The sequence below is a fragment of the Idiotropiscis lumnitzeri genome, chromosome 6 (assembly GCF_059441095.1).
Source record: "Idiotropiscis lumnitzeri isolate Australia: NSW breed Sydney's pygmy pipehorse chromosome 6, RoL_Ilum_1.0, whole genome shotgun sequence".
Lineage (NCBI taxonomy): Eukaryota > Metazoa > Chordata > Actinopteri > Syngnathiformes > Syngnathidae > Idiotropiscis > Idiotropiscis lumnitzeri.
Window position 1 is genome coordinate 330,632 of NC_142396.1, and position 27,309 is coordinate 357,940.

Consider the following 27,309-nt stretch of genomic DNA (forward strand, 5'->3'; position numbering starts at 1 on the left):
ATTCATATCATTTCATGTCGATGGCAGACTTGATTTTAGCAGAATTGCCCGTCATCCTGAGGGGATGTTAAAGTCAAAACAATCATTTTGTCATGCAAATTGGACTCAGGCCATTTTATTGATTTATTTTTGCAGACAGCAAACATGTCTTGATTTTCCACCAACGCTTTGGTCGAAAGTGTCTCTACTTTCATTTTCAAGGAGACATTCTGCTTTTTGTTTTCAATTAATGTACTTCACAGATGTCTTAAGTCTTAAAAAAATAAATCAATACAAGACATTTTGCTGATTTTTTTTTTAAATATATTGGGGGCATTTATTTTTCTAAATTGTTATTAAACATATTTTTTATGAAATACATTTTAAAATGTTTCCAATTTCCCGTGTGCCCCAGCCGCTCTAACGGGGTCGCCAGAGGGGATGGAAGTCGTCTCGTCTCCTAAAAGTTGTAACCGCTCCATGTTGTTGAGTCAGCCCTAATTTAAAGATAATTAATTTGCCCTTAATGAGTAAACGCGTTAGAATTCAGACAAATTATAATCCACTCTACTTTGGGAGCGGCTCTCTTCCTGATCAATTTGTCGCACGTGAAAAGGACTCCGGTAATTTTAGCAGCTCTTATCAAAGCCATTTGGACTCTTTTATAATTTACTTCAAGACAGAGTAATTACTTCGGTACTTCGGCGGCAATTATTGATGTATTGGGTAAAGTCATTTCATTTGAATTGAATTTGATATAGTATCAGTATAATATTTATAAATATATGTATTAGGGCCGTCAAACGATTGAAATTATTGAATCAAGTTAATAACTGCTTAAAAATTAATGGTAATTGCAATTGGAAGTCTCCAAAACATGCCATATTTTATTCCTACATGTATACAACAAACGCATGCTTTGCGTTGAGATAGTAAACTTGAATAGCTGCGGTGCAAGTGGAATTTCTTCTCGCCATGAGTGCAAATCGAGTTCCGACTTAATTTCATTGTCCATGCCCCGCCTGTGATGAGAGCGTCGCCCCTCCCAACATGGCCGCCACGTAGCACGGCGGTTAGCTGGATTGCTAGCGCTATGGCGTCGGTGACGTTTGCGCTGCTCAACGTCATCCCCCCACCGGAACCGGAAGCAGTGTAGCGCTGGCCGAAAAAGTCGCGATGATCGGCGGCGGAGCGTGTGGGAGACTCCTGCGTGCTTCATCTTCGCGCTGGCCCGGCTGTTGGGTGGCCGAAGGCCGCCGGAGGTCGTCGCGCTCCGGTGCCGGCGGACCCGCCAACGTGTTCGACCGAAACATGAAGAAGAGGCAGAAGGAGTGGGCGGGCTCAGGCCGCGACACCCGGAAGTACGACTACCTGAGGGACGAGGTCATTGCCGCAAAGTCCAGTAATTAGAATTAGAAATCCCTTTATTGTCATTGTACTCAAGTGTGCAACGAGATTAGAGATCGCACCGCAGAAAAATCTTCTCATCTCCGCTCCGCAAGTTTTGGCAAATTTGAACTCTAAATACCGTTGGAAGAGTATTTGACTCCACAGCTCACCCTCTCGGACTTTTGGTCGCAACTAGCATTTAGTAGCGCCTAAAAATAGCTCAAATAACCTTTAAAGTCATGCGTCAACTAATATTACATTGCATCATTTTATGTGTGAAATGTTGCCCACTCTGCATCCCTTTGAGCCTGATCATCTTGGAAGGGGGAGGCCGGGTTCCCCCATCTGGCTTCTTCTCGAGGTTTCTCATTTTTGGTCAGATGTTTTTTGGGGAGTTTTTCCTTGCCCTCCTGGGTGTTACGATTAAAGGATGTCGACTGTGGGGATGAGAAGCTCTTTGTGAAGTCAACTAAATACGAATATGCCACATTTGCGGTCAACTTAGACGTAGTAACGGAAATGACGTGGTGTGTTTGCCTGCGTGCAGGTCGGCAGTCGAGTGGCGGATCGCGTGTACGACGTGGCCAGGTAACTTCCAGTTGCGCGTGCCGTGCACATGCATCCGCTCGTCATAGGTGTCACGTGTCTGTGGTCGGCTTGCAGGTCCTTCCCTCTGGCGTTGGAGGTCGGTGCTGGACGAGGTCACGTCGCGCAACATTTAAGCGAGGTTTGCTTCGACGTTCAACACTCCACTGCAATGACTTTGTTCACATGCAGTCAATGTTCGAGTTCAGCTCAAAATTAACGGCGAACGGCAGCGAGCGCCAGTGTCCTTGTTTTGATGACTGCTTGTGGTTTAGGACGCGGTGGAGCGTTTGTTTTTGACGGACATCTCCAAGACCGCCCTGGTATGTCATCGGCCACCGATGTGTTGTTTGAAGAGCGGCCGCAGCGTGTCGCTTCCTGCGTTTGTCCCCAGAAGCAGAATGTCGGGGGTGAGATGCGGCGGCACGCGCTGGCGGCCGACGAGGAGTTCCTTCCTTTCCCGGCCAACTCGTTCGATCTGGTGCTCAGCAGCATGAGGTGAAGCGCGGTCGGTTGCCCGACGTGTTCCGAAGTGACCTTTGCCCCTCGTGTCGCCCTCACAGTCTGCACTGGGTCAACGACCTGCCCGCTGCGCTCGCACAGGTCAGTGATGACATCATGACGGGGCTCGGCGCCGATCAATGAAAATGATCAATCGTTCATTATTGTGGGGAAAAGCTGCAACGTAAAACTTTGGACAAACCATAATAATAGCACCCAATTTTGCTGGAGAATTTCAATTTCCATCTGCGTCAGATCCACGGCGTCCTGAAGCCCGACGGCGTGTTCATCGGCGCCATGGCCGGCGGCGACACCTTGTACCAGCTGCGCTGCTCGCTGCAGCTGGCCGAGACGGAGCGGGAGGGAGGATTCTCGCCGCGCGTCTCGCCCTACACCGCCGTCACCCATCTGGGCAACCTGCTCGGACAGGCCGGCTTCAACATGCTCACCGTGGTGACGTCACGCACTCCCAACACACACACACAGATGGGGTGGGTCGTTATGCATCAAAGAAAAAGTGCCAATAACACAAATGACATATTCGGCTGTTGGCTTTTGAAAACAGGCAGCTCACGATGCGTCCAAATTTTGCGCTCACTCCAAATCTGTCTTTGTTGCGCATCAAATTTCCATTAGAATTAAAAAACTATCTGCTGTAATGTGGTCATGCATTTGCAAATATTGATGAATGAAGTGTGTGTTTTTTTTTTTCTTCTCTGAAACGTCAACGCTATAAATCACAACACTTGGTAAAATGCATATTGCGCAACCGTTTCGTTGGCCAACATTTATTTCTGCATTTCAGGACACTGACGAGGTGCAGGTGTATTATCCGGGCATCATGGAGGTGATGCTGGACTTGCAAGGTAAACGTTTGCCTTCATGTGACCTCCGTCAAAAGCGGGCGCCGCTCACGCCACCTCACCGTGCACGTACGTGCGTGCGTTGTTCAGGTATGGGCGAGAGTAACTGCGCTTGGAACCGCCGCTCCATGTTGCATCGAGACACCATTTTGGCGGCGGCGGCTGTTTACAAAGGTGATGCCTGCGAGTCAAATTGGTTTCGTGAGCTTGCTCGTAACTCAAATGGCTTGAACGTCCCGTGCTGCAAAAACACAATTTCAGCGACCAACTTTGGTTGTTTGCAACAGAAATGTACGGCAACGAGGACGGCTCGGTCCCGGCCACCTTTGACATCCTCTACATGATCGGCTGGAAGCCTCACCACTCTCAGGTGAAACGCCGCCTTTCTTCACTGCGCTGAGAAACGCTTTTGCAACCTTTGAACCATTTTGTGCGTTCCTTTTGTTGGGTTTGTCATCAGGCCAAAGCAGCCAAACGAGGCTCGGCGACCGTCTCCTTTGGAGATTTGGCCAAAATAAAGCCAAACGACGACAAGTCTTGAAATGTCACGCATTTATTGGAGGTTTTTGCGCAACAACAGGAAGAGGAACTGTGAGATTTGTATTCAACGCAAACATATGCTGCGGCCATGTGACATATGTACTCAACGTGAACATTAAATAGGACATAAGTTATCAATATGTGACATTAACTCAATGTGTATTGTCAAGTATGACAATTATCAGGCAATGTGACTTAAATATTAAACATGGCATTTACATGAAATAGGACATGATACAATATGCAATGCAACGTTATTGATATTGCACATGAGCCAAAGAAGCTCATTTTATGATGATCCATGTGAGGATTTTTGAGACAGAGTGAAAAGGTTGCGTTTTGTGTTATTGTGATACAGAAACTTTGGAAATTGTATTTTTATTTTTGGACACATTGGAGTTCAATCTCAGTGCTCAGTTGTTTTTTTGTTTGTTTGTTTTATGTGTCCTCGGTCAGATGCTTTTAGGTTTTTGGAGGAAGGAAAAACTTTTTTTTATGGAAAGAAAAACAAAAACTGAAAAAAAAACCTTCCCACTGCCATTTGTTTTTGTTTGCAGTTGCAATAAAGATTTGATTTTGAACCGTCGTCACGTGACGTTGTTGCCATGACAGCCATGGTCTGTTTCCGTGCGATCGACTCAAGTGGAATTTGTTCAAGAGTTTCTCTTTCTTCGTCGTCTTCTTGACATTCCGCGATGGTGAGCGAACGAAGCGCGCAAGTAGCCAACGAGCTAGCTTCGGATTAGCTCTCGTGTCCTCAAATGTTGTTTCATGTTTGTGTGCGCGCGCGTTCAGCCGCCCAAAAGTGAAAATGTGCCGAGGAGGAAGAAGGTCGCCAAGGGCAAAACGTCCGGGCGACCCGTGGACGTTCTTTCGCCGGAGGACATGTCCAAGGAGCAGGTACCTCGCAGCTAGCGCGCGGCTAGCTCGCGGCTAGCTCGCGGCTAGCTCGCGGCTAGCTCGCGGCTAGCTCGCGGCTAGCTCGCGGCTAGCTCGCGGCTAGCTCGCGGCTAGCTCGCGGCTAGCTCGCGGCTAGCTCGCGGCTAGCTCGCGGCTAGCTCGCGGCTAGCTCGCGGCTAGCTCGCGGCTAGCTCGCGGCTAGCTCGTGGCTAGGCTAACTTTGGTTGGCAGCGAAGTGGCGCCAATTAGAAGCTGCCCACTTTGCTCACCCTTTTATTTCTCCACTTGCATGTCTTCGAATTTCCGGTTAGGACTCAAGTGTGTTCGTCAAAAGAGAACGAAAAACGTTAGTCTGGCACCCTGGAGGTGATGATGGAGGATTCTATGTGCGTGTGCTTAGCTGGAGGAGCACGTGATCCGGCTGCGAGAGGAGCTGGAGCGCGAACGCGAGGAGAGGAGTTTCTTCCAGCTGGAGCGGGACAAGATCCGAAGCTTGTGGGAGGTGAGCAAGCGGCACCTGGAGGAGACGCGGACGCAATTGGGCAACCGCAGCAGGGAGAAGGACGACGCCGAGCGGCGGCACCGCACCGAGATCGGCGTGAGGCACCCCAGCTTTGTCGTGGTCGTCATCGTCATCGTCATCTTCTCTTCCTCCGCCTCCTCCCAATCCCTTGCTAGCATTTCAACTTTGAAAATGCTCAGCTCAACTCTCCCAAAATGATCCAAGTTCCCAGCACCACCATGACACTTAAACAATGACGATGTGTGTGCAAGTCTTTAGTTTTTTTTGTGGATGACTGAGTCACATTGAGACTAAAATGATGACACAACAGCAAACTGACTCGCATACTCGCAAATAACAAAACAGTACAATCAGGATTGAGGACATTTAATTGACTTCAAACAGGCATTTTCAATGCTATTCACCCTCCTTCCTGCCGCAAAGCATGTTGGGAGTGCATTCCTTCAACTCTTGTTGTCACACGAGACAAATTGGAGTCGCACTGTAGAGACGGCTTTATTTATTGCACTCTACCCCTTTAGCGAGACCAATCGAAAACAAGGTTCACGCTACGTCCAAAGTGCAAATTCTTTGCAAGCGGTACTTAAAGGGACGGACAAAAACACATTTCCGGCTTTGCTTCATACATCCCTTTAAAAAAAAAAAAACGAATAACATTGTCGTCTTCCCTCAAAATGGACATCTGTCATCTCTGGAAAAATTGGATACACATTAATGTGATCTAAATAAATGAGCCAAAGTTTGAGAATGAAAAGATTTGCGCACATTTTCCTTGGACAGTCAATTCCAAAAACTTTTTAAGAACGGTTTCTTTTTGTACTAGTAGGCCAAAGGTCACGTGAAGCGCCGACCCCTGTCCGTCTTTTCTTTTCTCATTTCCACTCTTCTTTTTTAGCTTGTATTTGCAGAAATCCAAAAGTCGTTTGATCCCGTTGGTGCTGTTGGCAGGTGTACAAGCAGAAGCTGAAGCACGTCCTGTCGGAGCAGCAGGCGGCGGTGGCAGACAAGAAGACGGACGGTGGCGCGGCGGCCTGGCTCGTGCGCCGACGCCACGCCGACGCCGAGCTGCGTCTGCGCAGGCACGGACACAACGTGCAGGCGGACGCTCGCCGCGACAAGCTCAGCGGACACATTTGCATCCAGGAGCTCAAACTGGTACGCTCTGGAGAGGGGGGGGGCGTTGTTTGGGGATATTTTTAGGGTTTCGGGTTAACACAGTGCTTCTCAATTCTTTTCTGTTACGCCCCCCTCCCAGCAAGAAGAAAGCAATTGGCGCCCCCCCCAATCCACCCACTCTTCACCCCAACTATAAAAAGTATCATTTTTATTGCAAAACAAACCAACACTCTCGAGTTAATACTCGCTGCGCACAATGAGCAAGGAGAGCACCACTGCCAACTACTGGAGTGGATGTGCAATTACACTTTATTGTTGTACGGCGGAAAAAAAGTGTCAGGGGGGCCCCGCCCCACTATTTGACAAGCACCGGGTTAGGGTTAGGAGGAAGGGCCGAGCCTCCCACACCACTCAACTGATGAGGAGGAGGTGCGGTCCAGCTCCACCCAGCTTCTTGGCCTCCCCAGGGTCCTAGCAACCACCTCTTTCCTCCATCGGGTTTCATGTTTGTCTCGAATTGAAGTTCAATCTTCGTTTATGAAATGCTCTTTTCAGCCGTTTTGTTGCTCTTTTGCGTCATTCAGCTTTCTTTTTTCTTTGTAGTTAATAGTTAGTTTTGCCTTTGTTATATAAATAATCGGCTCGCACCCCAAGGATCCCAACGTTGCGACGTTTTGGACTTTTTGGTCCTTCTTTAGGCAGGACACCATCCAGCCTCATTTGGCTTCTTTTTCTTCTTTTCCATTTCCCCTGAGCTCAATTTCGCCTTCCTATTTGTCCTTTTTGGGTGTCTGCTCAATATTCTTTGAATGTATTTGTCCATCCTAATCTGTCTTTTGCTCCTCCCCCCAAATGCATCGCCCCCCCCCCCCCCAGTCCCCTACAGGACACTGATACTCCCATCCCATAATTTTGAGCTTCCACCAGTTGTCAATTTGTTTTATCTCGGCGCCGTCACAGAATCAACTTCTCCATTTGCGTTAGTTTAACTCGAACAGCTAATCAGGACGAGAGTTGCGAGGATTGCCAGGCTCCAGTTAAGTAATCGGATGGACTTGTCAACGGTCAGGGGTGAGGTTTGATATTCACTTGGGGTTGGGATTGGCCTCAGTTGGGGTTATTTTAGGGTTTAGGGGTTGAGTTAGCGTTCACGACGTCACGTTAGCGAGAGCAAAGTTCTCACTTTATGAAAATCAAGTGAAGTGAAGAAACGTGACTTTTTCCACTCATGGGCTGAAAACCTCAAGCGTGTTGTGTTCCACAGAAGCATCAGGTGGAGCTGATGGAGCTCAGCAACAAGTGCGAGAAGAGGATCTCAGGTGAGTGCGTCCGCTAAGTCCAAAGTTGAGGCCAGATCGATTGATCGCACGAGTCGTCATTTCAGCCCAAACAAAAAAAAAAGGCCCACATTTCTTTTCATCATTTTGTCAAATGCTTTGTTTGGGTGTCTCTTATTTCTTTCCTCTGCCATGAAAGTTTAGAAGCTTTTTATGGAGACATTTCTGGGTTGAAAAAAACCCATGAAAAATAAATGAAAAGGCATGATTATAAAAGGAATTGAAAGTAGCTTGAATGATGGAAAATATCGAAAATGACAACAAATAAAAAAGAATGATCCCCAAATGAATTGAAACAAAGCTTTTGGAGCACAAATGGAAGCTAACAAAAACGAGCCAACTGCCTTGAAAACCAAATGAGAAGGAAACTAAAAGTCCAAATGAAATCCAAACCACGACGGACGACATTAGTCGACCTTTTCGTGTGTAGACGCGGAGGCAAAGTGCGGCGAGAAGATGGAGCAGATGCGGCGGGCGGAGAACGAGAAGACGCTCGCGGCCATCGCGGCGCTGGAGGACAACATGAGTCGGCGGCTCAAATTGCTGAGCGACGAACAGCAGCAAAAGGTTCGGACGGCCCGAGAAATCTTCGGCGCCTCGCAAAGCAAACTGGCGCACGACGGCAAAAAGCTCAAAGACGACGCCTCGGCGGCAAGGACGCAGCACGCGCGCGCCCACGCCCGCCTGGACGCTGCCGAGAAGCAAAATGCGCGTCTGGCCACTTCCCTGCAGGAGGCCGAGCGGAACCTTCCGGAGCTCCGCCGGCGCCTGGAGGGCCACCAACGGGCACGCGACCAACAGGCGGTACGGGCAGCCGCCGTGGCCGCAGCCGCCGTGGCCGCAGCCGCAGACGCTCGTCCTCAGCGTCTAAAACGGTGCTTGTTGTGGTCCAGGCCGGCGGCGCCCGCGTCAAGCGGCTGGAGGAGCAGCTGGAGGACGTCGAGCTGGAGCGAGACCTGCTCCTCGTTGCCTTTGCGCAGGTGAGTGCCGCGTAGCTGACGCGTGGCTGCGGGCGCTCGTGTCGCACGGTGGCGCCGATATATGACGTGGTCGCCCGAAGGTCGGACGGGCCGGCTGACGGCGGTGTCACGGGCGCTCGGACTCTCACACAGGTGGAGGAGGAGCGCGACGCGCTGCTGAGCAAGCAGACGGAGCTCCTGCTGGAGGTCCAGCAGAGGAGCGGCCTGAAGGAGATGCTCCTGGAGCGCAAGATGGCGCTACTGAGTCGCTCGGTGGACAGGAAGGAGGCGGGGCTACTGGCCGCGCTCGCCGCCGACCCGCCGCCGCACCGACACGACGCGGCCGCCGACAGAATTCGGGTATGGCGATGGCTGGCTCGGCCTCATTCGCGTGTTCACTGATGTGACTTTCCTTCCTGGTTGTAGGAAACGCTGGAGTCCAAGAGTGACGTCATCAGGACGCTGCAGGACGACTTGCAGCGACAATGTCAGGTGAGCGAGGCCGCGAGTGGCCTGCGTCAAAGTAATGGAGGATTTCACAGTACAAAAGGGTTTTAAACATGGGTTACCATTTCAAAGAAGTTTTTTTTTTATTATTTGGATTAGGGCTTCAAAGTAGGTTATTTATTTTAATTGGGGTTAGGGTTTCACAGTAGTTTTGTTCTTTAAAAAAAAATAGCGTTAGGGTTTCAAATTTGTTTTTAAACTAGGGCTGGCGGAAGGTATGGTTTTAAATTAGGGTTTCAACGTACGATTTTAAATGAGTAAACTTTGGTCAGGGTTTTAAATGATGGTTTCAACAGAGGGTTGTTTTTTCAAATTTGGTTTTAAAATAGGCTAGGGTTGTAAATTAGCATTTCAACGTCACGACTTTCCGCGATGACATGTTTGAATGTGTGAGGGCTGATTCGTGATGTTTGTGGATTTGTGTGCGTGTTTATTTGCATACGCATGTTGAGTTGTCGTGTGTCCCTTCAGGAATACGCCGTCTTGGCGGGAACTTGTCGCCGCGATCTCGACGCGCTCGGCGTCCCGTCTTACGACTTCCCGCTGGCGGACGTGCAGGTTGTCCTCGGTCAGCAAGCGCACTGAGACAAGTCACGCTTGTTATGTTTTCCTTTTAATTAGCTGAAGGTGGACGCCGTGAGCTGCCGTTCGACAATCTTCTGTTTTGTTTCTTCAACAGGAAGTGTACAAAAAAAGTCAGATGTTCATTCTTGTTTGACAAATAAAAAAAAAAAAGTGGACCAGCTTGTTTTCCTGTGCATGAATATCCAAAAACCGAACATGCTTGCAAGCACACATGCACACAATTTTATTGGTCGACTGAGGAGTTCCTGCAGTGGCACAGCCGGCGCGCGGGCGGGCTCGGTCAGCCGGTTCCGTGGCGGCCGCTCTCAAAGACGCCTTTCTTGAAGAAGGGCGACAACTCGCACACGGACCGTTTGGAAATGGGACCGGCGCACAGCGGAGATCCAGACGAAGTCGACATCACCGCAAACACGCTCCGGAGGTAGAGCTGCAACACAAGCGTGGATGCCACGTCTGTTTCGCGTGTGTGACGTTTGCACAAGTGAGAAAAATCATCTAAGCGTGTAAGCTTGACCCAAGAAAATGTGCGTTTGCGAGGTTGTGAGAAAATCCGTTTGTGCGCGGCCGAACCTCCAGTAGATTCCTGCGTTCGGCGACCATTTTTTCATCTTTGTTGCCAAATATTTTCTTGGGAGGGAATTCCAGAACTGCCAGCTGCAATGACATCCAATCCAATCAACCATATGAATAATTTTTATGTCTCGTGTGCGTCAAGGACCAAAAGTGAGCGGCGACTGACCTGCGGATATTTTGACTTCAGACTCTTGTGCATCTCTCGAAAGCGACTATAACGGCGGAACACCGTCCATGTCTCATCCTTCACGCTCATCTGTCTCTCACACACACACACAGAGATCAACTTTCGACTATTCGCAGGTGTCACGCGCTGCGGGAGGCGCCAACGCACCTTGACCTCAAACTCAAAGTGCTCGTCCTTGCCTTGACCTCTGAGGACGTAGCGAGGGATATTGACGCGGATTTTTTCCTCGCGCGCCGCGCCAGGACAACAAGGGGGCTCGTTCACGCAGCCGCTGCGCTGCTGGACCACACACTCTGTTGATCTCGTCTCGTCGGCGTTTTCTTCCTGCGGGGAGATGGAACCGCAAGGAATGGACTCTCGGGACCTCGGAAGTCCTCTCGAACATGCGCACCAACCTGGATCATGGAGGTCACGAGCTGCGGCGACGCGCAGGGGAGCGACAAGTCCAGCTTGGCGCCGGCGAGGCTGAAGTGACAAAGCCGCCGCTGAACCTCCTCCTCGATGTACGCGTTGATCCTGTTCGGAAGACGGCGTGAAGAGCAGAGCAGAGTGCCCCGTCGTCGTCATGTTCTAAGTGAGCGCTACCTGTCGCCTGAGAGCGGAACGAGCGTGTCAAGAGTCGGCGCGTGGTTTGCCGCCTGAGTGAGGAAGTTGTCCTCGCCTTCGCCGACGTGCCGACTCATCACCCTGTCGGAACCGAAGCGGAAATAAAAAGCACGTCACGTGTACTCGGTCTTTTGTGTCAATTTCAAAAAGCGATGAAGGTACCTTGACTTGAGCGATTCCGCGCCAGGTGATTGCGATGCGCGCAAGCCCGGTTCCCGAGCCGTGTCGGTCTCCCAGGAGAGTCGGCATCTTTGGGCCGGGTTTCTCCGTTCTTGCAACGTCTCCTTCTCCTTGCGCCTCACCTTGTCCTCCCGCTGGGCCACACTGGCCGTGAAGCGGGACGCCTCCTGGAGCTGCCGCAGTTGCTGGCTGCAGGCCCGGTGGACCTTCAGCTTCTCCTCCTTGTCCTGCAGCTCCTTCTCCACCTGGTCGAGGAGGTTGTCCAGGCCGGGAGCGGGAGGATTTGCGTGACCTTCCAGCACCTCCTCGGCTCGCCGCTTCTCCTTGGCCAGCGACGGCAGGAGTTTGGTGTCCAGGGTACGCAGCTGGAGCTCAACAGACTGCAGCCGCTGCTTCGCCCGCTTGAGGAGTTGCCGCCGCTTGTGGTCGTCGGGCTCACTCGGGCGTTCCTCCAGGAGCTGCAAGGTGGCTCGCTCGCCGGCCACCTCCTTCTCCACGCGCACCCTCTGCTCCCGAAGACTCGACTCCAGCCGGCCAAGTTCTCGCACCTGGGCGGCCTTGAAGTCAGAGTAGCGGGCCGAAGCGGCCTCGGATGTCTCTTCGCTCCCCTGCTGCGCCTCACTCCTGGCCTCCTTGGCGCACAGGAGCGCCTCTCTGATGTCAGCCAGCGCCCGTTTCTCCTCCTCGAGGCGTCGGGCGTCCCTGGGGCTCATCAGGGTGACGGCGACCCCTTGATGCTCTCGCAGCGTCGGCGGCGGCCTTTCCAGATCTCGCTCGAGATCATCTCGCTCCCCGTCGTCCTCTTTCTGCCGTTGCCGTTGCCCCGGCAGGAGGTCGGCGTGTCTCTCCTCATCAAAGCGTTGCTTCTCCTCCAGGAAGTCTCGGAGGCGGCTCTCCACGTCCCGACTGCGGCGGCGCAGGCTTTCCTCTTGGCGTAGGATCCTCTGGCGCACCTCCTCCGACTCCTGCCGGAGGCGCTGGAGCTTGGCCTTCTCGCTGCGCTGCTTGGCCTCCATCTCGCCGATCAGGCGCCTGCGCGCACAAAGTGCACAGCGTTGTCACGGCAACAGGAGGGAAGCCGCGCGTGACTCACCTGGTGGTCTCCAACTTGTCCAGCTCCTCGCGCTGCTGACGCTCCGCCTCCAACCTGATGACATCATCAAGAGCAAAGTCAACATTGAAGCGCACGTGAACAGCGAGCGTCAGAGCGGGCGGCGGCCATTTTTCCACGTGCATCGCCGTTGCAACTCAGCTTTTTGCTGAGCAACGACATGCGGCAAAATGGCCGCCGCCTCGGATGGATGACAATGACGCATTTTGCCGCTTGGCTCACGCTTCGCAAACATTTTTGGCCTGGCCTTCCCCTCCAACTGCGTCCAAAATCAAGACTTGAATTCATTAGGAGCCCATTTTCAACACGAAAACAAAAACGTTGTTGGCCGTGATGGTCGAAGAGCACTTCATTTCCCAGAATGCCTCGCTCGCCTTCTTTAAAAAGGGCCGCCCGACCCGTTTGGTTTCTTGGGATGGCGTTCAGCTCTCCTTCCACTTCAAACTCAAATTCCGTCATGGAATTGACTCAAAGTGCAAAATTGGAAATTGGCGCCGTCGTTGGAACTCACCCCGGCTTGTAGAGCATGACGGCGGAGAGGTTGTCGCCGGACTTGGACAGGTCGCTCAAGGACAGGCTGAAGGTGGACAACAGGCCGCTCTGATGGGACACGCCGGAGATTGGACAGTGCGGCAAGAAAAACATCAAGAAAAAAAAAAAACACAATCAAAAGGTGCTGACCTTGCGCTTCTCGCGCAGCTTGGCCGCCTCTTTGGGGTGGTTGAAGCGGAACATGTTGGTCCTGCCCAGCAGAATGACGGCACCTGCGGCGGAAATGCGCCAGTTGGCCCCACCCCCCTCAGTCTGAAGCCCCGCCCCCCACGGCCGCCCTCTCACCTTGATTGAGCTGCGTGGGCGCGGCCACGTCGGTCCCGTTGACGGAGCAGAGCGCGGCGGCCAGCGGCACCAGCGTCACCGTGCCGCCGCGGTTCTCAAACACGCAGTGCTCGCTCTGCACGTCGGCGCCGTGAACGACTGCGGGGGGCGCCGGAGAACACGAGCTCACTTCTCAAATAAACGACGCCTACTCCAAAAGGTGCCTTCATATTTCAAATTTCATTTGAAATCGGAGGAGTTTGTTCCAAATCGTTTGAAAGTTGGGATGACGTTTTACAGAGAGAGAGAAAATCAATTTCAAATCAAGTCCATTTTTTGTTTTTTGCGCAAAAATTGTGCTTGAGCGACCGCCACCACTCGCCCAATTTCAATTTGGCACATTCACACATAGTCAATCCCAAAACAATTTCCATGAACAATCTGAAAATGACCCGCGCAGTGAAAAGAAGAAGAATGAAAAAAAGCGTCACCGATGTCCTGTTCCCCGGCGCCGTCGTCTCCGCCCACGTACGTTCGTCCTTCCTGACGTCGGAGAAGCACACGAGACAAAGCGCACTGCAAAAGTTGTTCTCGGCGGCGGCTTTTGCGGCTTTCGCCACCTTGAGGTGGTAGAGGATGATGCCGGTGCTGAGCAGGTCGTCGTCGATGGCGAGGAGGTGAGGCAGCTCCGAGTCCAGGACCACGCCAATGCCCTCCTTGCGCAGCGCCAGCGTCTCCTCCTGAGTGCACGCACGCCGCCCTTGTCACACGCGTGCGCCGCCAGGAAGGGGGGGGGTGTGAAAAAAGTACCTTGAGGATGTTCTGCGTCTCGTTCCACTTGTTGGTCCACTCCTTTGTCAGCTCCAGCACCTGCATGCGCGTGCACACACGGGCGGGTTGCCTCGTGTCATTCCAATTTGGTTTCTTCCACTCTGATGGACCTCCACATTCCGATTATTGCACACCCCCCCCCCCACCCCACCCACCACCGCGACCTTTTTTTTCTTCTTCTCAGAACCAAAATCTGTTTATGGTGGAAAAAGCATACTGGAGGTTTATCAGCACGTTTGAAAGAAGTTTTCTTTTGGCCCTTAATTTGCTCAATGTATTTAAAGGCTGTCAATGATTTGGCCGCACTTTTGCCATTAGCATGTGCAGAAACACACGTTTTGGTTGCATCGCTGAAAAATTGAGCCCCCTTCCCTCATTTCTTGCACGAATGCATGAAGTCTCGTGCGCGTGCGCGTGCACTGACCATGGCTTCGTTCTGGTGCAGCTTCTCCTCCATGCTGAGCGCGGTGGGCGAGTCCAGCAGAGCGATCTGAAACACAAGCGCATCGGCAGATGACGTGAGGCTCGCTCGCTCGTTCGCTCGCACGCACGCACGCACGCACGCAAGCCGGGACGCTCACCTGGTTGCCCTGAATCAGCAGCGCTTTGAGTCGCGCGATCTCCGCTCGCAGTTCTCGGATCAGCCTGACGTTGGCGTCCTCGTTGACGGTGGGCTTGTTGATGATGTTCTTGGCCCGGTTGGCGTAGCGCAGCGTGCTGAGCGTCTCGCCATAGTTGACGTCCGCGGGGGACACCGCTGAGGACGGCGAGGGAGAACGGAACAGTGATGGCAAAAGTCTCTTAGGTGAGCTCCCTCTAGTGGTGAGCAAATGAATCACATCATTAAATGTTTTTTTGGGGGGTTTTCTTTCCCCAATCAATTAAAAAGTTGCCCCCCCCCCCGTTCAAGTTTCGGGCCGAAATGAACGCAAGGCTCTTTTGTTGGTTTAAGACAAGTCGGATGCGTGTAAGGAACTGGCGATGCCGTTTCCGTGCCAAGTGAGCAATGAGGAGTTGTGTAGAGTTGGTTGCTGGAATTTGCGTACTTGCGATCATGATGGTCTTGGAGTTGCCGCCGAGGCTGTCCTTCAGCAGCCACGTCAACACCGAGTCTCTGTAGGGCACGAAGAGCGACTTCCTCTTCTGGGTGCCGTTGGCGTTGGCGTCACCGCAGAAGTCCGCTGCGGGACCAAAAAAGTGGACTCACTCAGGACTTCGTCGTCACGCTTGCACGCGCGTCTGCGTGGCGCGCCGACACAAAAGGCGGCACGTGCGCGCGTTTCTGACCGAGGGCGGAGATGACGTTGCCGAGCGTGACGAGCGACTTGTTGATGTTGGCGCCTTCCTTGAGGCGGACGCCGGTGGCGCCGGTCGAGTTGGCGCGTTCGCTGCCGGCAAGATCCACCAGGTGGATCTTGCTCAGCGTCTCGCTGGGCATTTCTGCGTCAAACTTGGCCTGGACACAAGTTGTAAAATAACAAAAACAATAGCCTGCTTTACAATTTTTTTTTTTTTTTTTAAACATAAATGACCTTTTTTATCTTGTCAATTTATTTTTATTTCCATTGAAAAAGGACATCTTTGCAATTGTGCTTTTTGTACTTTGCAATTTGTTTTGGTAAATGTTTTTTTTTTTTTTAAACTCATTCATTCATTCCCAACATGTGTCTGATTTATTTATTTATTTGAAAATAACGCAGTATTGAGCATTAACGTAACGAGTGTGTCGGTCGGGCCAAGCGCAGCTCTCAAGGCGATGAACAGATTTCAAAAAGAAGTCTGACGAGACTTCTTAATATTCCATATTTGGAGCTTCATCGACTGAAAGCCATCATTTTGTCGGCCATCTTTTTGCACATCAGGTGAAAGAACAACTTTGAGAGCTCCCAAAATTATATAAAATCTTCTTATTGCAATCACAAAAATAAAAAAAGCAAATGCAAGCGTACATTTCTAAGGGCTTAAGTGATAAATGTGAAATAATACTAGAAACCTTTTTTTCTGAGGGGTCGGAGGGGGTCACATCCTAACCCCCCCCCCCTCAAAAAATGGCTTCACCAACGCTTTTGAACAGAAAAAAAAGAAAAGCAATTCAACACGGAGAAAGAAAACATTTCTATTGACTTATCAATTTCAAAAGATAGATGTAGCAAGTAAAACTTGCTTTTTTTCTTTTCTTTCAAAATTTCTTGATTTTCTTTCATTTGAGAAAGAGCATCAAGAAGTCAAGGAGAAGTCCGCCAGCCTTGACCGGACACGACTCAGTGGGCCCAAACGTACGACATTCGGTTGGACTGGCGCGACCCCCCCCCCTCGAAAAGCACAGGCAAAGACTGAAAAGATGAGCCGTCTACGAACCATTTGAGAGGAGGCGAGTCCTGAAAGATCCTGACACGCTCGGGCTCGGAAGAGACAAGAAGAAGCCGGCCAAAGCTTTGCCTCGCTCGCTTTGTGCTTTATGATGCGGTACTCGTCACCCGTGACACAAAGAAGCCGGCTGCCGGCGTTCCCGGTCCGCTCGCGCTCGCAAATCAACTTTGAGTTGCCGAAAGCCAAGCGTGCTGCCGTTCTCAAATCTGACTCGTCCAAAGAAAGCTCTTGCAGATTTGGGAAGCAAAAAATTGTTCCCTAAAAAAATAATCAAGTCCTTTTGTTTCATGCTTTTGGAATGAAGCAATACATGACATGAGCCATTTAAAAAGGAATGCTTTCTTTTTTCTTTTTTTTTAAATAACACCAAAATAAAAGTTTGAAAGTATATTTGCTTGAAATGGATATAGTACAAAATGCATTTTTAAAAACTGAACATTGCTAACTAACTTGTTTTTACATATTTTTTGAAACTTTTATTTTTAATCCTTTTTCACCTCCAAAATTCTTTTTCAAGATTTTTTGTTACATTTTTCAAATGTGAAGTTTGTGTTTATTTGATATTTCTTAACCCTTTGGTTTAACAAATTAACTTTTTCAACATCGATGCATTTTAAAATGTTTTTTTTTTTTTTACAAGTGAAATGCGCTATGGAAATGAAACTAGAGCAAGAGAAGTCAAGAGTTATTTTTTGGCGTTTTTTTTTTGGGGGTATTTTTTTGGAATGTTATCCGATTTTAAAGATGTTTTAAAATAACATTAAATGTCTGAAAATGTTTGCTTCACAAGGATAATTAAGAAAAACCCAACGCCGACCACTTGTTTTGTCTTAAAATCTCAGGAAATGTTCACTTAAAAAGAAGCAAGATCATCCTTATTTTTGTTTGACCTCCAACGGCAACGCTTTTTAATTCGAAAGTTTGGAACTTTACAAGAACGACTGTTTTTTTATAATAAATATTAGCTTCAAACGGCTGCAGGTGTCGGAAAAGGAGGTTTGTCTGGACCTGCGTGAAGTTGACGGTAAAGATGGCGTGCGAGCGGCTGCTGACGTCGTTCATGCCGGTGCTGGCGGTGGTTCGCTTGATGTTTCCCGCCTCCAGCAGCTCCTCCACGTCGCTGTAGTTCTGCACCAGATGCTTGGACAGATCTGAAGTCACACAAGCCAATCAGAAGAAAGCCTCAAGTCCTCGCTCCGCTCATCAATACGGCACAAATGTCAGGCGTTCCGCGCAGAGGATAAAGGACATATGAAGGTGAGTACCGCTCCCGTGTGGTTTTCAAGCCGTGAGCAATAGGGAAACATAGATGCTAATTAGCATTAGCATGTTGCAAAGCGACGTTTGTTGAAAACGCGACTTTGAAATGGGCCCACCAACTTGGTGCCCACGAGAAGCCGGCGGGCACCCCATCTTCACGAGAAACGTGTGAATGCTGCACCGCTTCCCTCTCGTGAGACGCCGGAGAGCGGACCAGAATTTCCTCGAAGCCTCGGGTTGACTTTTTCCACGGCCTCACCGAACCGCTCCCGCTCGTGAGTTTTTCGAACCTGAACTCCGCTTGGCCAGCCGGTACCCGTCAGCTGCCTCCGGAGTCCCAGAGGCCAAAAAGGCCCGATAGGACTCGTTTTTTCTTCAGCCGGACGGCATCCCACCGGCGGGTACAGGTCCGGGCTCGGGCTCCTTCCCAGCCAGAGAGGTGACGCTCCATGTTTCTGTCGGCCGGGATCGCGGCGCCTCTTGCCGCTGCCCGGCTCACTTGGCACCCAACCCCATTTGGCCCCTCCCACAAGCGGCGAGCCCATGGGAAGGGGGACCCACGTTGCCTCGGGTGCGGGCCCGGTCACCCGGGCGCTCGCCGACAAGCCCCACCTCCACGCCTGGCCCCAGAGGGGGGTGCCCCACGTCCGGGCAAGGGAAATCGAGGTCCAGAACTTGTCGTCCTCACAAGGGCTCATTGTGGGCCGTGCTTTGTCTGGATCCCGGCTCCGGCCATCCTGTGTGGCGTTTGCGTGTTCTCCCCGTGCCTGCGTGGCTTTCCTCCGGTTTCCTCCCACGTTCCAAAAAACATGCATGGTAGGCCGAATGAACGCTCTAAATTGGCCCTCGCACGCCCCTGAGCACAGATGGTTGTACGTTTTAGATTGGCCGGCAACCAGTTCAGGGTGTGACCCCGCCCACTCCCCAAAGACTGCTGGGATAGGCTCCGGCACCCCCGGCGACCCTCGTGAGGACAAGCGGTACAGATGATGGATGGATTTCATCGGCCGATTAATCGGTTATTGTCATTTTAAGCCGCTACATTTTAGACTCATCTGACCCCAAAAAAAATGAAATCAAATAAATAAATCATGTGGGTGTGGCGGGTCCAATTTTTAAGACGTGTGTGAGGCGCTTTGTAAGGCAAAGTCTGACCTTCCACGTAGGGTCCATCCTTTGGGTGCTCCCTGACCCTCAGGTTGTACGTCTGAGCGGACTTCCTGCGCAGAAGGTCCCTCACTCGCTCGTTGTAGATCTCCAGGTAGCTTCGACAACCGGACAGATGAGTACCACGAAGGCAAGTCGGGCCCACGTCAAACATCGGCCGAGGGTCACCTGACTTCCGTGCGGAAAGAAGCTTCGTCCCATCGGGTGGCATCCGCGATGCGGCTGAACAAGCCCTCGCAGATCCGCGGGATCAGACCCGTGTCTCCCTGATGCACAGAAAAATTCTTTCTAATTTATCGGCAGCTGAAATGTGAGAATGGGCAACGGCATCTGACATCTTTTTGCTCTCGGTACTGTTGATTTGAAACGCGATCACGTTACCGGATTTCCCATCATGGTGTAGGACTTCCCTGAGCCCGTCTGACCGTAGGCGAAAACGCAGGCGTTGTAACCTTCAAACGCCGCCTTCAGCACGTCGCAGCCCAAATCACCGAAGACCTGTCGGGCGGGGCGACACATGTGGCAAAAGGACTCACAATCCGGATTGGAGGACGAGCGTAAAGACGACTCCGGCCAAAGTCAACTCAATTCAATTTCAAGTTACTGTAACATTGAGCAGATAGCGACAACTTTGCTGAGCACAAAAATGCTAAAAGTGGAAGCGCATTTTGAACGTTTGCTTATATTGGAGCTAAAATGAAGACAACATTTTTGACTTGCCATTGTCACGGCAAAGCGCCACATTCCGAACGCACATAGTTGACAAATAGAACGGTTCACTTGCCGACCTTCGGCAGCCACACATCTGCTGGGACTTTCTTTTTAAGATAGAAAACACACTGTCAGCAGCACAAAGCGTGCAACAAAAACGCTTCATATTTTTGTTCAGCTAACAAAGTCAATATCATCCACACGTGCGAGTCCAAATGTTGGGGTACCGAGACAAAGCAGAGCAAGGTTTACCATCTCCTGAGTGACGAAACTGGAGCTTCTGGAGTCGGTCGAGTCGTAGGAGAAGTCGTAGGTGAAGGTCTTGGTGGGATCCCTGGTCGGGTCGCCCGCCACGCTTTCCGACAGCTTTGGGGGGAAAAAAAACGCAATTGATGAGCTTGCCGATGCATTTCGGGCCGGAGCGCATGATGAGGCGGAGGAAGACGTACGACACCTTCTGGTTGGTGATGGAGGTTTTGGTGCCGTCCATCTTGATGATGCACTTGGCAGACAAGTCCTTCTCCCTGGAAGAGCAACAAACGCATTTGCTTCGCCAAGTCGACTTTGTTCACCTCAACGTTGCTTGGCTTTCTTTTTGCACTTCACACTTGTGAGTTCACTCAGCAAGCAGCCAAGGATTAAAAATCAAAGTCTGCATGGTGTCAAATGGAGCGGGTCCGGGCCGTCAATTTTTATGAATAAGGCCGCAGGGTCGAGGCCAGAAGGCTTCCCAGATTGCGGCCGGTGGGCGGGCGACTGGGAAAAAAATCACTTGATCGCCCCGTTTCCAATCACATTGGGACCGCTCGTTTTATCTCCATCAGTTGTTCTTGTCATAATATTGCTGCTGTAACCAGCTCATTTTGGACTCACAAAGTCAAGCTACGTTTATTTGACAGAAGATTTGCAAGAAGAATGACAATCTTATGTCCAAATGCACACTTGCATTCATTCACACCAAAACAATTAGAAAGATGTCATTCATTTCTAATCAAGCCTGCAGCTGTTAAATATTCACCAGCTGCTGAGACAGCACATTGGAGGGCAAAAGGCAAAAGGCCAAATCGTTATTATTACTATCATTACAGTTAGGAGTGATGTGCTGAGTTTTTGTGTGCATGTGTGTGTTTTAATAAATGTATCAATGATGTTTTTGATGTTGCTGTTGTTATTGCTATTTTTGTTGTTGTTGATCAACTCACCGCCTGTTCATTGGTCGAACCCGGACGGCCACCCGAACCGATGCCATGGCTCATCCCGCTCCTGTCCGGTCCGCTTGGCTGCTTGCCGGCTGGTGAAGCAGAAAGCAGCGGAAGTTGGCTAGCTCGTTAGCCGCTAACAGGTGGGGGGTATTAAATGCACCCGGAAGCACAAATAAGTCAACGACAAAATACGAAAAGAAAAGAAAAGGGGACGCCGAGTGGGTCGCCGCGGAAGGCAGGCAGGCAGGCGGGCCGGCGGGCGTGGTCGTGGTCCAAAGCGGTACCGGCGATCCGGCGGCCGGAGGACGACTATAGCCGGCTAGCCGGGCTCACGGGTTGAACCCAATAGCTGCATTTTGATTGGCCAACAGGCACCGGCGCCAGACTGTAAACAGGAAATGTACTCTTCTTCGTGGACGATGTCGCCAGCCAAATCCACCAAACGAGCGTTGACAATGGGTGGCATTAGGAACGTCAAAGTAGTTCGTGTCGTACTCAATGAACTTAACTGGATAAATTCAGTCCAAATCAATCGAAATCGAAATCAATATAGAAATAAAAATGGAAAAATGTGGAGAGCTGTAACCGCTCAGATCCACTTGTATTTTCACCTCCTGTCCTGCTGGTGGCAGCCTATAATAAAGCTAATGGAAAGCACTTGCGGCGTATCCTGTTTGGCAGCGTGGGAGGCAGGACAGAAAGGTAAACGCTTTCACGTTTGTGCTTGCTCGTTGCTTCCCATTTACGTTTCTTATAGCAAATCGGAGTGGAGGAAAGTTGGTGTTTTGAAATCTTTTGTGACTGCGGCGACTTTATACGGCCTTCTTGTAGGCGTCGTCTGGTCAAAAGTCGCTGGCGTGGCTTGGAAGCTAATTGGCTAAGCTAGCGGTTTGAATGGACGCCGCGCATTAAGATGGAACGTGATGCTTTTCTCTCTCTATCTCTATCCCTCCCTCTCTATCTATCGATATATATATATCTCTAGCTCTATCTCTCAAGTTTGAATCGGAAATTGAAAAAACGTTTCACCTACTGTTGCAAAAGAGGAGTTTAAACGTGCACTTTACTGTTATCGCTACTCTCACAACTATCTCAGAAATAACAATTATTTTATGAATGCAAACTGACTGTCACATCCTGGTACTTGAGCTCCCAGTTCCCTTTGGTGTATTGCAGCAACATCACGAGGCTCCCCTCGGTGGCAAGACAACATAACCAACATAGGAGCTTTCTCAATGACGCAAAACAAGAAACCCGTGGTCGTTTTCATCGGAAAGGAACCTGAGGCAAAAAAAATGGAATTTGCGGATTCATTTGGGAAACAACAGGAAAAAGATATTTTGGCAGCAATGGCATGAAAAATAGTACTCTGAAGCTTATTTTTTTTAAACAATGACTACATTTGGAATGATAACATCTGCCTATAATTCAAATACCCCTATTAGTCAAATTAATTTATTTTCAAAATGCAATTTGCTGGCAATTGTCTTTCCCGTTATCAAATGACGTAAATGCGAACCACTGAGCAGTCGTAACAGAAGCGTCACTTTTTACCTTGCTGCTGAAAAATAATGGATTCAAAATTGCGCGTGATTTGAATTTGTGGATGAGCATATTTGTCTTGTGGTCGGACACCATTGTAGGACTCCACCATGGACATCAGGCCCAACCACACCATCTACATCAACAACATCAATGACAAAGTCAAGAAAGAAGGTGAGGGCTCGTGTGGGCTCGCAATCTTCTTCTTTGGTTGACGCAGTTTTGTGTGCTTTTGCTGCAGAGTTGAAGCGCTCCCTGTACGCGCTGTTGTCGCAGTTTGGCCAGATTGTGGAGATCGTAGCTATGAAGACCATGAAGATGAGGGGCCAGGCCTTTGTGGTCTTCAAGGAGCTCGCCGCCGCCACCAACGCCCTGCGCCAGCTGCAGGGCTTCCCCTTCTACAACAAGCCCATGGTAGGCGCCCGCGCACAGGCCAGCACGCCGCCCGCCTGCCCTTACACTCATGCGCCCGCTTTCCACTCCCCGCCAGAGGATCCAGTACGCCAAGACGGACTCTGAGGTCATCACCAAGGTCAAAGGAGCGCACGGCGACAGAGACAAGAAGAAGGACAAGAAGAAGAAACCTCAGGAAGCCGCCGCCGCCCTTGCCAAGAAAGCCGCCATGGTTAGCCTATTGCTGTCATGACATCATCCGATCACTTCTTGTTTGCATGCCATCATGACTCACGCCCATATTATATGACTGGACTGTCGACAGGCGACTGAAGCCAGAGGGCGGCCATCTTGCTTTGCCACCCTGCTTTCTCGCTTTTATGCCAGGAATCATGCGTGCCTCTCAATGAACAAACCCGACTGGTTCGGTTTACATTTGGCAGCCGTTTAGCGCTTTGCTCTCGTTTCCTCCTTGGCTATTGTGACAACATGATGCAGTGAAATCGGATATACTTTAGAAAAGAACCTTTCGAATTGCATTCCTGCGATGAAATGTGCACGTAGCACTTTTCTTGCCGGAGAGACGGGTTATGATGTGGGGGGGGGGGGGGGGGGGAGATCAGCGGATTCAAGTCAGGCGGGCTTAGCGAGTGGCGACGTAAGATGGCCGCCCACCGGTGGCTTCCCGTCCCCCAACGGCAAGTCGTTGGCCCGTTCTTATACACGTCTGTCATGACTTGAGAGCGACTTCCTGTTTTGGTGACATCACGGCGCGAGCGTGACTCCGTTTTTTTTGTGGCGCTGTGTTCAGGTGCCGTCAATCGCAGCCCACGTTCCAGCCGTTCAGGTACGTGGATGCTACATTAGCTTACGTGCGTAGTGCGCCGCCATTCGCCGCTGTTGCGCTCAACTTAAACATTGGAGGACTGCGCTGACTTGGCAGGTTCCCGACAACCCGCCCAACTACATCCTGTTCCTTAGCAACTTGCCCGAGGAAACCAACGAGATGATGCTGTCCATGCTCTTCAACCAGTAAGTGGCGTATGCGTGCGCGGGTGTGGTTGGTTGTGCGTGTGTGTAACAGCGTGTGTGTTTGTGGGCGGTGTGAGGTTCCCGGGCTTCAAGGAGGTGCGTCTGGTTCCCGGCAAGCACGACATCGCCTTTGTGGAGTTTGAAGGCGAGATGCAGGCGGGCGTGGCCAAGGACGCCCTGCAAGGCTTCCGGATCACCGCCACCTGCGCCATGAAGATCACCTTTGCCAAGAAATAGCGCCCAGGCGCTCCGAGAGTGCCAACAGACATTTTAGAATTTTTTTTTGGGGGGGGGGGGGGGGGCATACTTTTTTTCTTTTTTGGTCAACTTGGTTGTTGTTGAGGTGCACAGAATTGTCCTGTGACCTTCCTGTTTTGTAAGTAAACAAAATAAAAAAATTTTAGCCAATTTGTAAATGTTGTCACCGTTTGTCTGTGTGTCTTTGCATGTGACGGACATTTCGTGACAGTCAGGTGTTTATTTTTTTTAGTGCTCAGTGAATGCAATGTTGTTCTGCTTGCTTGCTGCTTATTTGTGTTCGTAATCCAAAATGTTTGTTTCAATTTGTGCAATTTTGTTGGCTTTCTCCAATTTTAAGAATCTTGCTTTGCACCCACACAACCCCCCCTTCTGGTGCTCATGTGTCATGATCATTCATAGCGGTCCGAAAATAAAACCGAGCCTAGTCCGTGCTCCCAGAGAACAGGAAAACACAGAACCTGTCAACTATTTCCAAAACGCTCCAATATTTTGTGCAATTCAAGTTTGACTTGCCAGAATTGGCAAATATTTTTTTCCTTTTGAGGAGGCTTCGATGTCTGCCAAAACTAACCAGAGCAACACATTGTCGAGGTTTGAAAAAACGTTCGACATCAAACCTGAATTCCTTCCGCCACTGATTTCTACTTCTGAAAGCCATGATTTCATCACAATACTTGCGACATGTCGGTCGATTTGGTGTATACGAGAGCCGTCAAAAGTTGCCTCGCGTGCGCCCCTGTGCTTGCGAGCAACGCGCGTCCCCGCGTGAGACGCTCACGCGTGTTCAACGGACTTGATTCGTTTGTGGCTCTTGTTCTTTATCTTTTTTCTTGTCGTTTTCGTGATTGGATGGCGGAGCTTCCCGCAGGAGCGGCCGTGTGCACAACTCTACCTACCCGAACTTGTAACAACATTTCTCATCCCATTCGTGTTATTCAACAGCTATGGAAGCATGAAGCATATAAGTTCAGAAAGCCTAAAACGTGATCGCGTTAAAAGCTGAAAGCGCCGTAAAACATAACTTGACTTAAGTGTAACTTATTCCTGTGACATGTTTATGTTTTGACATAACAATATAATAACTTCAAAAGACGGCCAATTTATATTCTTTCATTTTTCACTTTCGTGTGAAACCTCTCACGTTAAAATGTGCCAACTTGAGCAATTTCAAGGCAATTTCTCATTTTTCCGCGGGAAGACCCACCCACCCGTCAAGCAAGCGCTTTTTAAAATCGAAAAATCATCCAATCGTCAAAATGAACTGGCTGTAATTTATACCTTTGTCATAAGCGTCAAGGCACAAAAACTTTTTAAAAAAAATTAAAATGATATTTTTTATTTTCCTTTTTTTTTTCAATTGATCAACAGATGAATGGGTTATCAGAATGCTGCTTTGCCAAATATTGGAATCGGTATCAGCCTCAAGAAATCCAAATGGTTCGGGCTCTAGTCATGACTTCGTCATCAGAAAGACTCAATTAGTCTGGCATCGTTCGATGAAAAACGAAATCATTCCGAGACAGTCGAAGCAACGCTATTGTACCGACAACGTTCATGCTGACCTGCTTGCCTGCGTGCGCAGGTGTTCGGGGGTCTGGTGTGGATCCTGGTGGCATGCACGCAGGTGGTCCCGCAGAACCCGTTGGGCTGGGTGATGTCGGTCAGCGTCTTCTGCTTCGTCATGACCTTCTTGTGGAGCCTCCTGTTCCTGTGCGGATGTCATTCCAACAAAAGCAGCTGGGCGGCAGCAGTGAGTACCAGCAACATTCACGCTGCGCCGTAGCATCATGCTAAGACATCTGAGGGGCCAATGGAAATGAGCATGAATGACAATCAAACGCGTATGCAAATGCAGCAACCGATAAATAGACGACATGACGTCCTCCGTTCTGAGACGCGGGAACAACTTTGTCCTTTTGGCTTCCTGTTTATGTCTTCCAGTGGAGCTCAGTGCTGCCCGATCATGTTGTGGCACAACGAGGTACTACACTGAATGTACGCAACTCCAAATCGGGACATGCCTGCAGGTCGCGGCTCGCTTTTTGCTTTAAGGCACACTAATGCAAATTTCGATCATGGATTTTTACATTTAAAAATTTAATTTGATATCGCAGCTTTTTAAATCACACAAAAAAAGAAAGTTTAATACAATACAATACAACTTGATTTATATAGCGCAATTCACAACAGCTGGAGCGGTTCCAGATGGCATGCATATCTGATTTGAGGTCTCTGATTTTGAAATTGTCCGTATCTAATTTCATATTGCAAAATGTTTAATTGTACAAATCAAATTTATATCGCAGATTTTTAAAACATACAAATCCAAATTTAGATTTAGATACATTTTCAAATAGTACAAATGATTATATTGTTTTTTTTGTTTTGTTTTTTTCGCTGGATGGCAAAATTTTGTTCTGATCATTTTCCCACACGGTCTGATGTTGGTGAAAAGTGCGTACAAGGCAGACAAAGACCAAAGTTTGTCCGAAGATCATTCCAAACTTCCAAAAAGAAGATAAGGTGCAACTCGAAACGCTCATTGGTTGACTCTCACGTTCGTCACCGAGCCACGCACATTCAAAGTCGCAGACACGACGGTGCGGAACGTGATGATGTGATGGTTAGTCCGCTAAATGGATTATTATTCACATTCATGTCATACAAGGTTGCACTTTTAGGTGATCGCTTTGTATCTAATTTGAATTCAGACAGCTTGTGTCGCCTTGCAGATTTCAGAGGACACCTTCAGTACCGTGCGGGCGTCTGTGCTGTGTGTGCGAACGGGCTATTAAAATTGATGGACGCCACGACCGGGTGGCGACCGGGTGGCGAAGGGGAAGAGCACCAGCAGATGTTGTCGAGCACCTCACCTCTGAGCCTTTTATAACAGCCAGCTGTTAGTGACACCACCCTCCCGCACGCAGGCAGCAAGTCAACGAGGTGTGCCGAGCCATGAATCTTGAATGAAGTGGTGGATTGACGAGTTGCGTCTCCATGACAACAAGAGGAACAATCAAACAATGCAAATGACACTCAAGCATTTTATACAACCATCATTTGTATTTGACTTGACGAACCTTCCCTATGGAAATACTTTAACAACGAGTGAATGTGAAAATATGAAATAAACAATTAATTAAAAAGGGTATTTATGATTCAGTATGTAGTAAGGCCAAAAAAGCTGTCACGTGACCTGGGAAGGCTCCCTCCGCGACCAATAAACAATAAATAAATGCCCTTCAACAAACACGAACAAAATACAAGCAAACGAGGTTTATTG

The 27,309-nt window shown here is 49.8% G+C and overlaps 4 protein-coding genes across 10 annotated transcripts; 3 read left to right on the plus strand and 1 right to left on the minus strand.

Annotated features, from left to right (window-relative positions):
- The first annotated feature begins 1,102 nt into the window (after positions 1–1,102).
- On the plus strand, positions 1,103–4,438 carry LOC148334349 (arginine-hydroxylase NDUFAF5, mitochondrial-like). 3 transcript variants are annotated; one of them, XM_088297671.1, is made up of 11 exons: positions 1,103–1,362; positions 1,916–1,956; positions 2,032–2,095; positions 2,229–2,276; positions 2,348–2,451; positions 2,517–2,556; positions 2,710–2,907; positions 3,260–3,320; positions 3,408–3,491; positions 3,605–3,687; positions 3,778–4,438. In XM_088297671.1, exons 1-11 carry the CDS (start codon positions 1,156–1,158, stop codon positions 3,856–3,858), a joined length of 1,011 nt encoding a protein of 336 aa, XP_088153797.1. In that variant the 5' UTR covers positions 1,103–1,155; the 3' UTR covers positions 3,859–4,438. The 3 variants fall into 3 exon arrangements, with proteins under 3 accessions (XP_088153797.1, XP_088153798.1, XP_088153796.1); XM_088297672.1 differs by having other exon boundaries at positions 2,351–2,451; XM_088297670.1 differs by having other exon boundaries at positions 1,103–1,381; positions 2,229–2,451.
- A 9-nt stretch (positions 4,439–4,447) lies between these two features.
- LOC148334350 (dynein regulatory complex subunit 4-like) lies at positions 4,448–9,939 on the plus strand. 4 transcript variants are annotated; one of them, XM_088297676.1, is made up of 10 exons: positions 4,450–4,555; positions 4,653–4,757; positions 5,158–5,355; positions 6,229–6,435; positions 7,661–7,715; positions 8,164–8,537; positions 8,627–8,713; positions 8,846–9,052; positions 9,119–9,184; positions 9,671–9,939. In XM_088297676.1, exons 1-10 carry the CDS (start codon positions 4,553–4,555, stop codon positions 9,782–9,784), a joined length of 1,416 nt encoding a protein of 471 aa, XP_088153802.1. In that variant the 5' UTR covers positions 4,450–4,552; the 3' UTR covers positions 9,785–9,939. The 4 variants fall into 4 exon arrangements, with proteins under 4 accessions (XP_088153803.1, XP_088153802.1, XP_088153801.1 ...); XM_088297677.1 differs by lacking the exon at positions 4,653–4,757 and having other exon boundaries at positions 4,448–4,555; XM_088297675.1 differs by having other exon boundaries at positions 4,460–4,757.
- A 44-nt stretch (positions 9,940–9,983) lies between these two features.
- LOC148334351 (kinesin-like protein KIF16B) lies at positions 9,984–25,959 on the minus strand. 2 transcript variants are annotated; one of them, XM_088297674.1, is made up of 26 exons: positions 25,589–25,959; positions 20,799–20,887; positions 20,051–20,120; positions 19,849–19,962; positions 19,267–19,383; positions 19,054–19,151; positions 18,874–18,983; positions 17,467–17,609; positions 15,376–15,544; positions 15,135–15,269; positions 14,670–14,845; positions 14,513–14,578; positions 14,068–14,127; positions 13,878–13,997; positions 13,749–13,800; positions 13,279–13,416; positions 13,123–13,205; positions 12,953–13,041; positions 12,424–12,477; positions 11,313–12,362; positions 11,130–11,231; positions 10,940–11,060; positions 10,692–10,868; positions 10,524–10,613; positions 10,355–10,438; positions 9,984–10,211 (listed from the first exon to the last, which is right to left on the minus strand). In XM_088297674.1, the coding sequence occupies exons 2-26, from the start codon at positions 20,843–20,845 to the stop codon at positions 10,065–10,067; spliced, it is 3,612 nt and encodes a 1,203-aa protein (XP_088153800.1). In that variant the 5' UTR covers positions 20,846–20,887; positions 25,589–25,959; the 3' UTR covers positions 9,984–10,064. The 2 variants fall into 2 exon arrangements, with proteins under 2 accessions (XP_088153800.1, XP_088153799.1); XM_088297673.1 differs by lacking the exon at positions 25,589–25,959 and having other exon boundaries at positions 20,799–21,499.
- LOC148334352 (U2 small nuclear ribonucleoprotein B''-like) lies at positions 21,448–24,181 on the plus strand. Its single transcript, XM_088297680.1, has 7 exons — positions 21,448–21,500; positions 22,442–22,514; positions 22,582–22,754; positions 22,831–22,965; positions 23,545–23,580; positions 23,677–23,765; positions 23,843–24,181. The coding sequence occupies exons 2-7, from the start codon at positions 22,451–22,453 to the stop codon at positions 24,000–24,002; spliced, it is 657 nt and encodes a 218-aa protein (XP_088153806.1). The 5' UTR covers positions 21,448–21,500; positions 22,442–22,450; the 3' UTR covers positions 24,003–24,181.
- Positions 25,960–27,309: the final 1,350 nt, after the last annotated feature.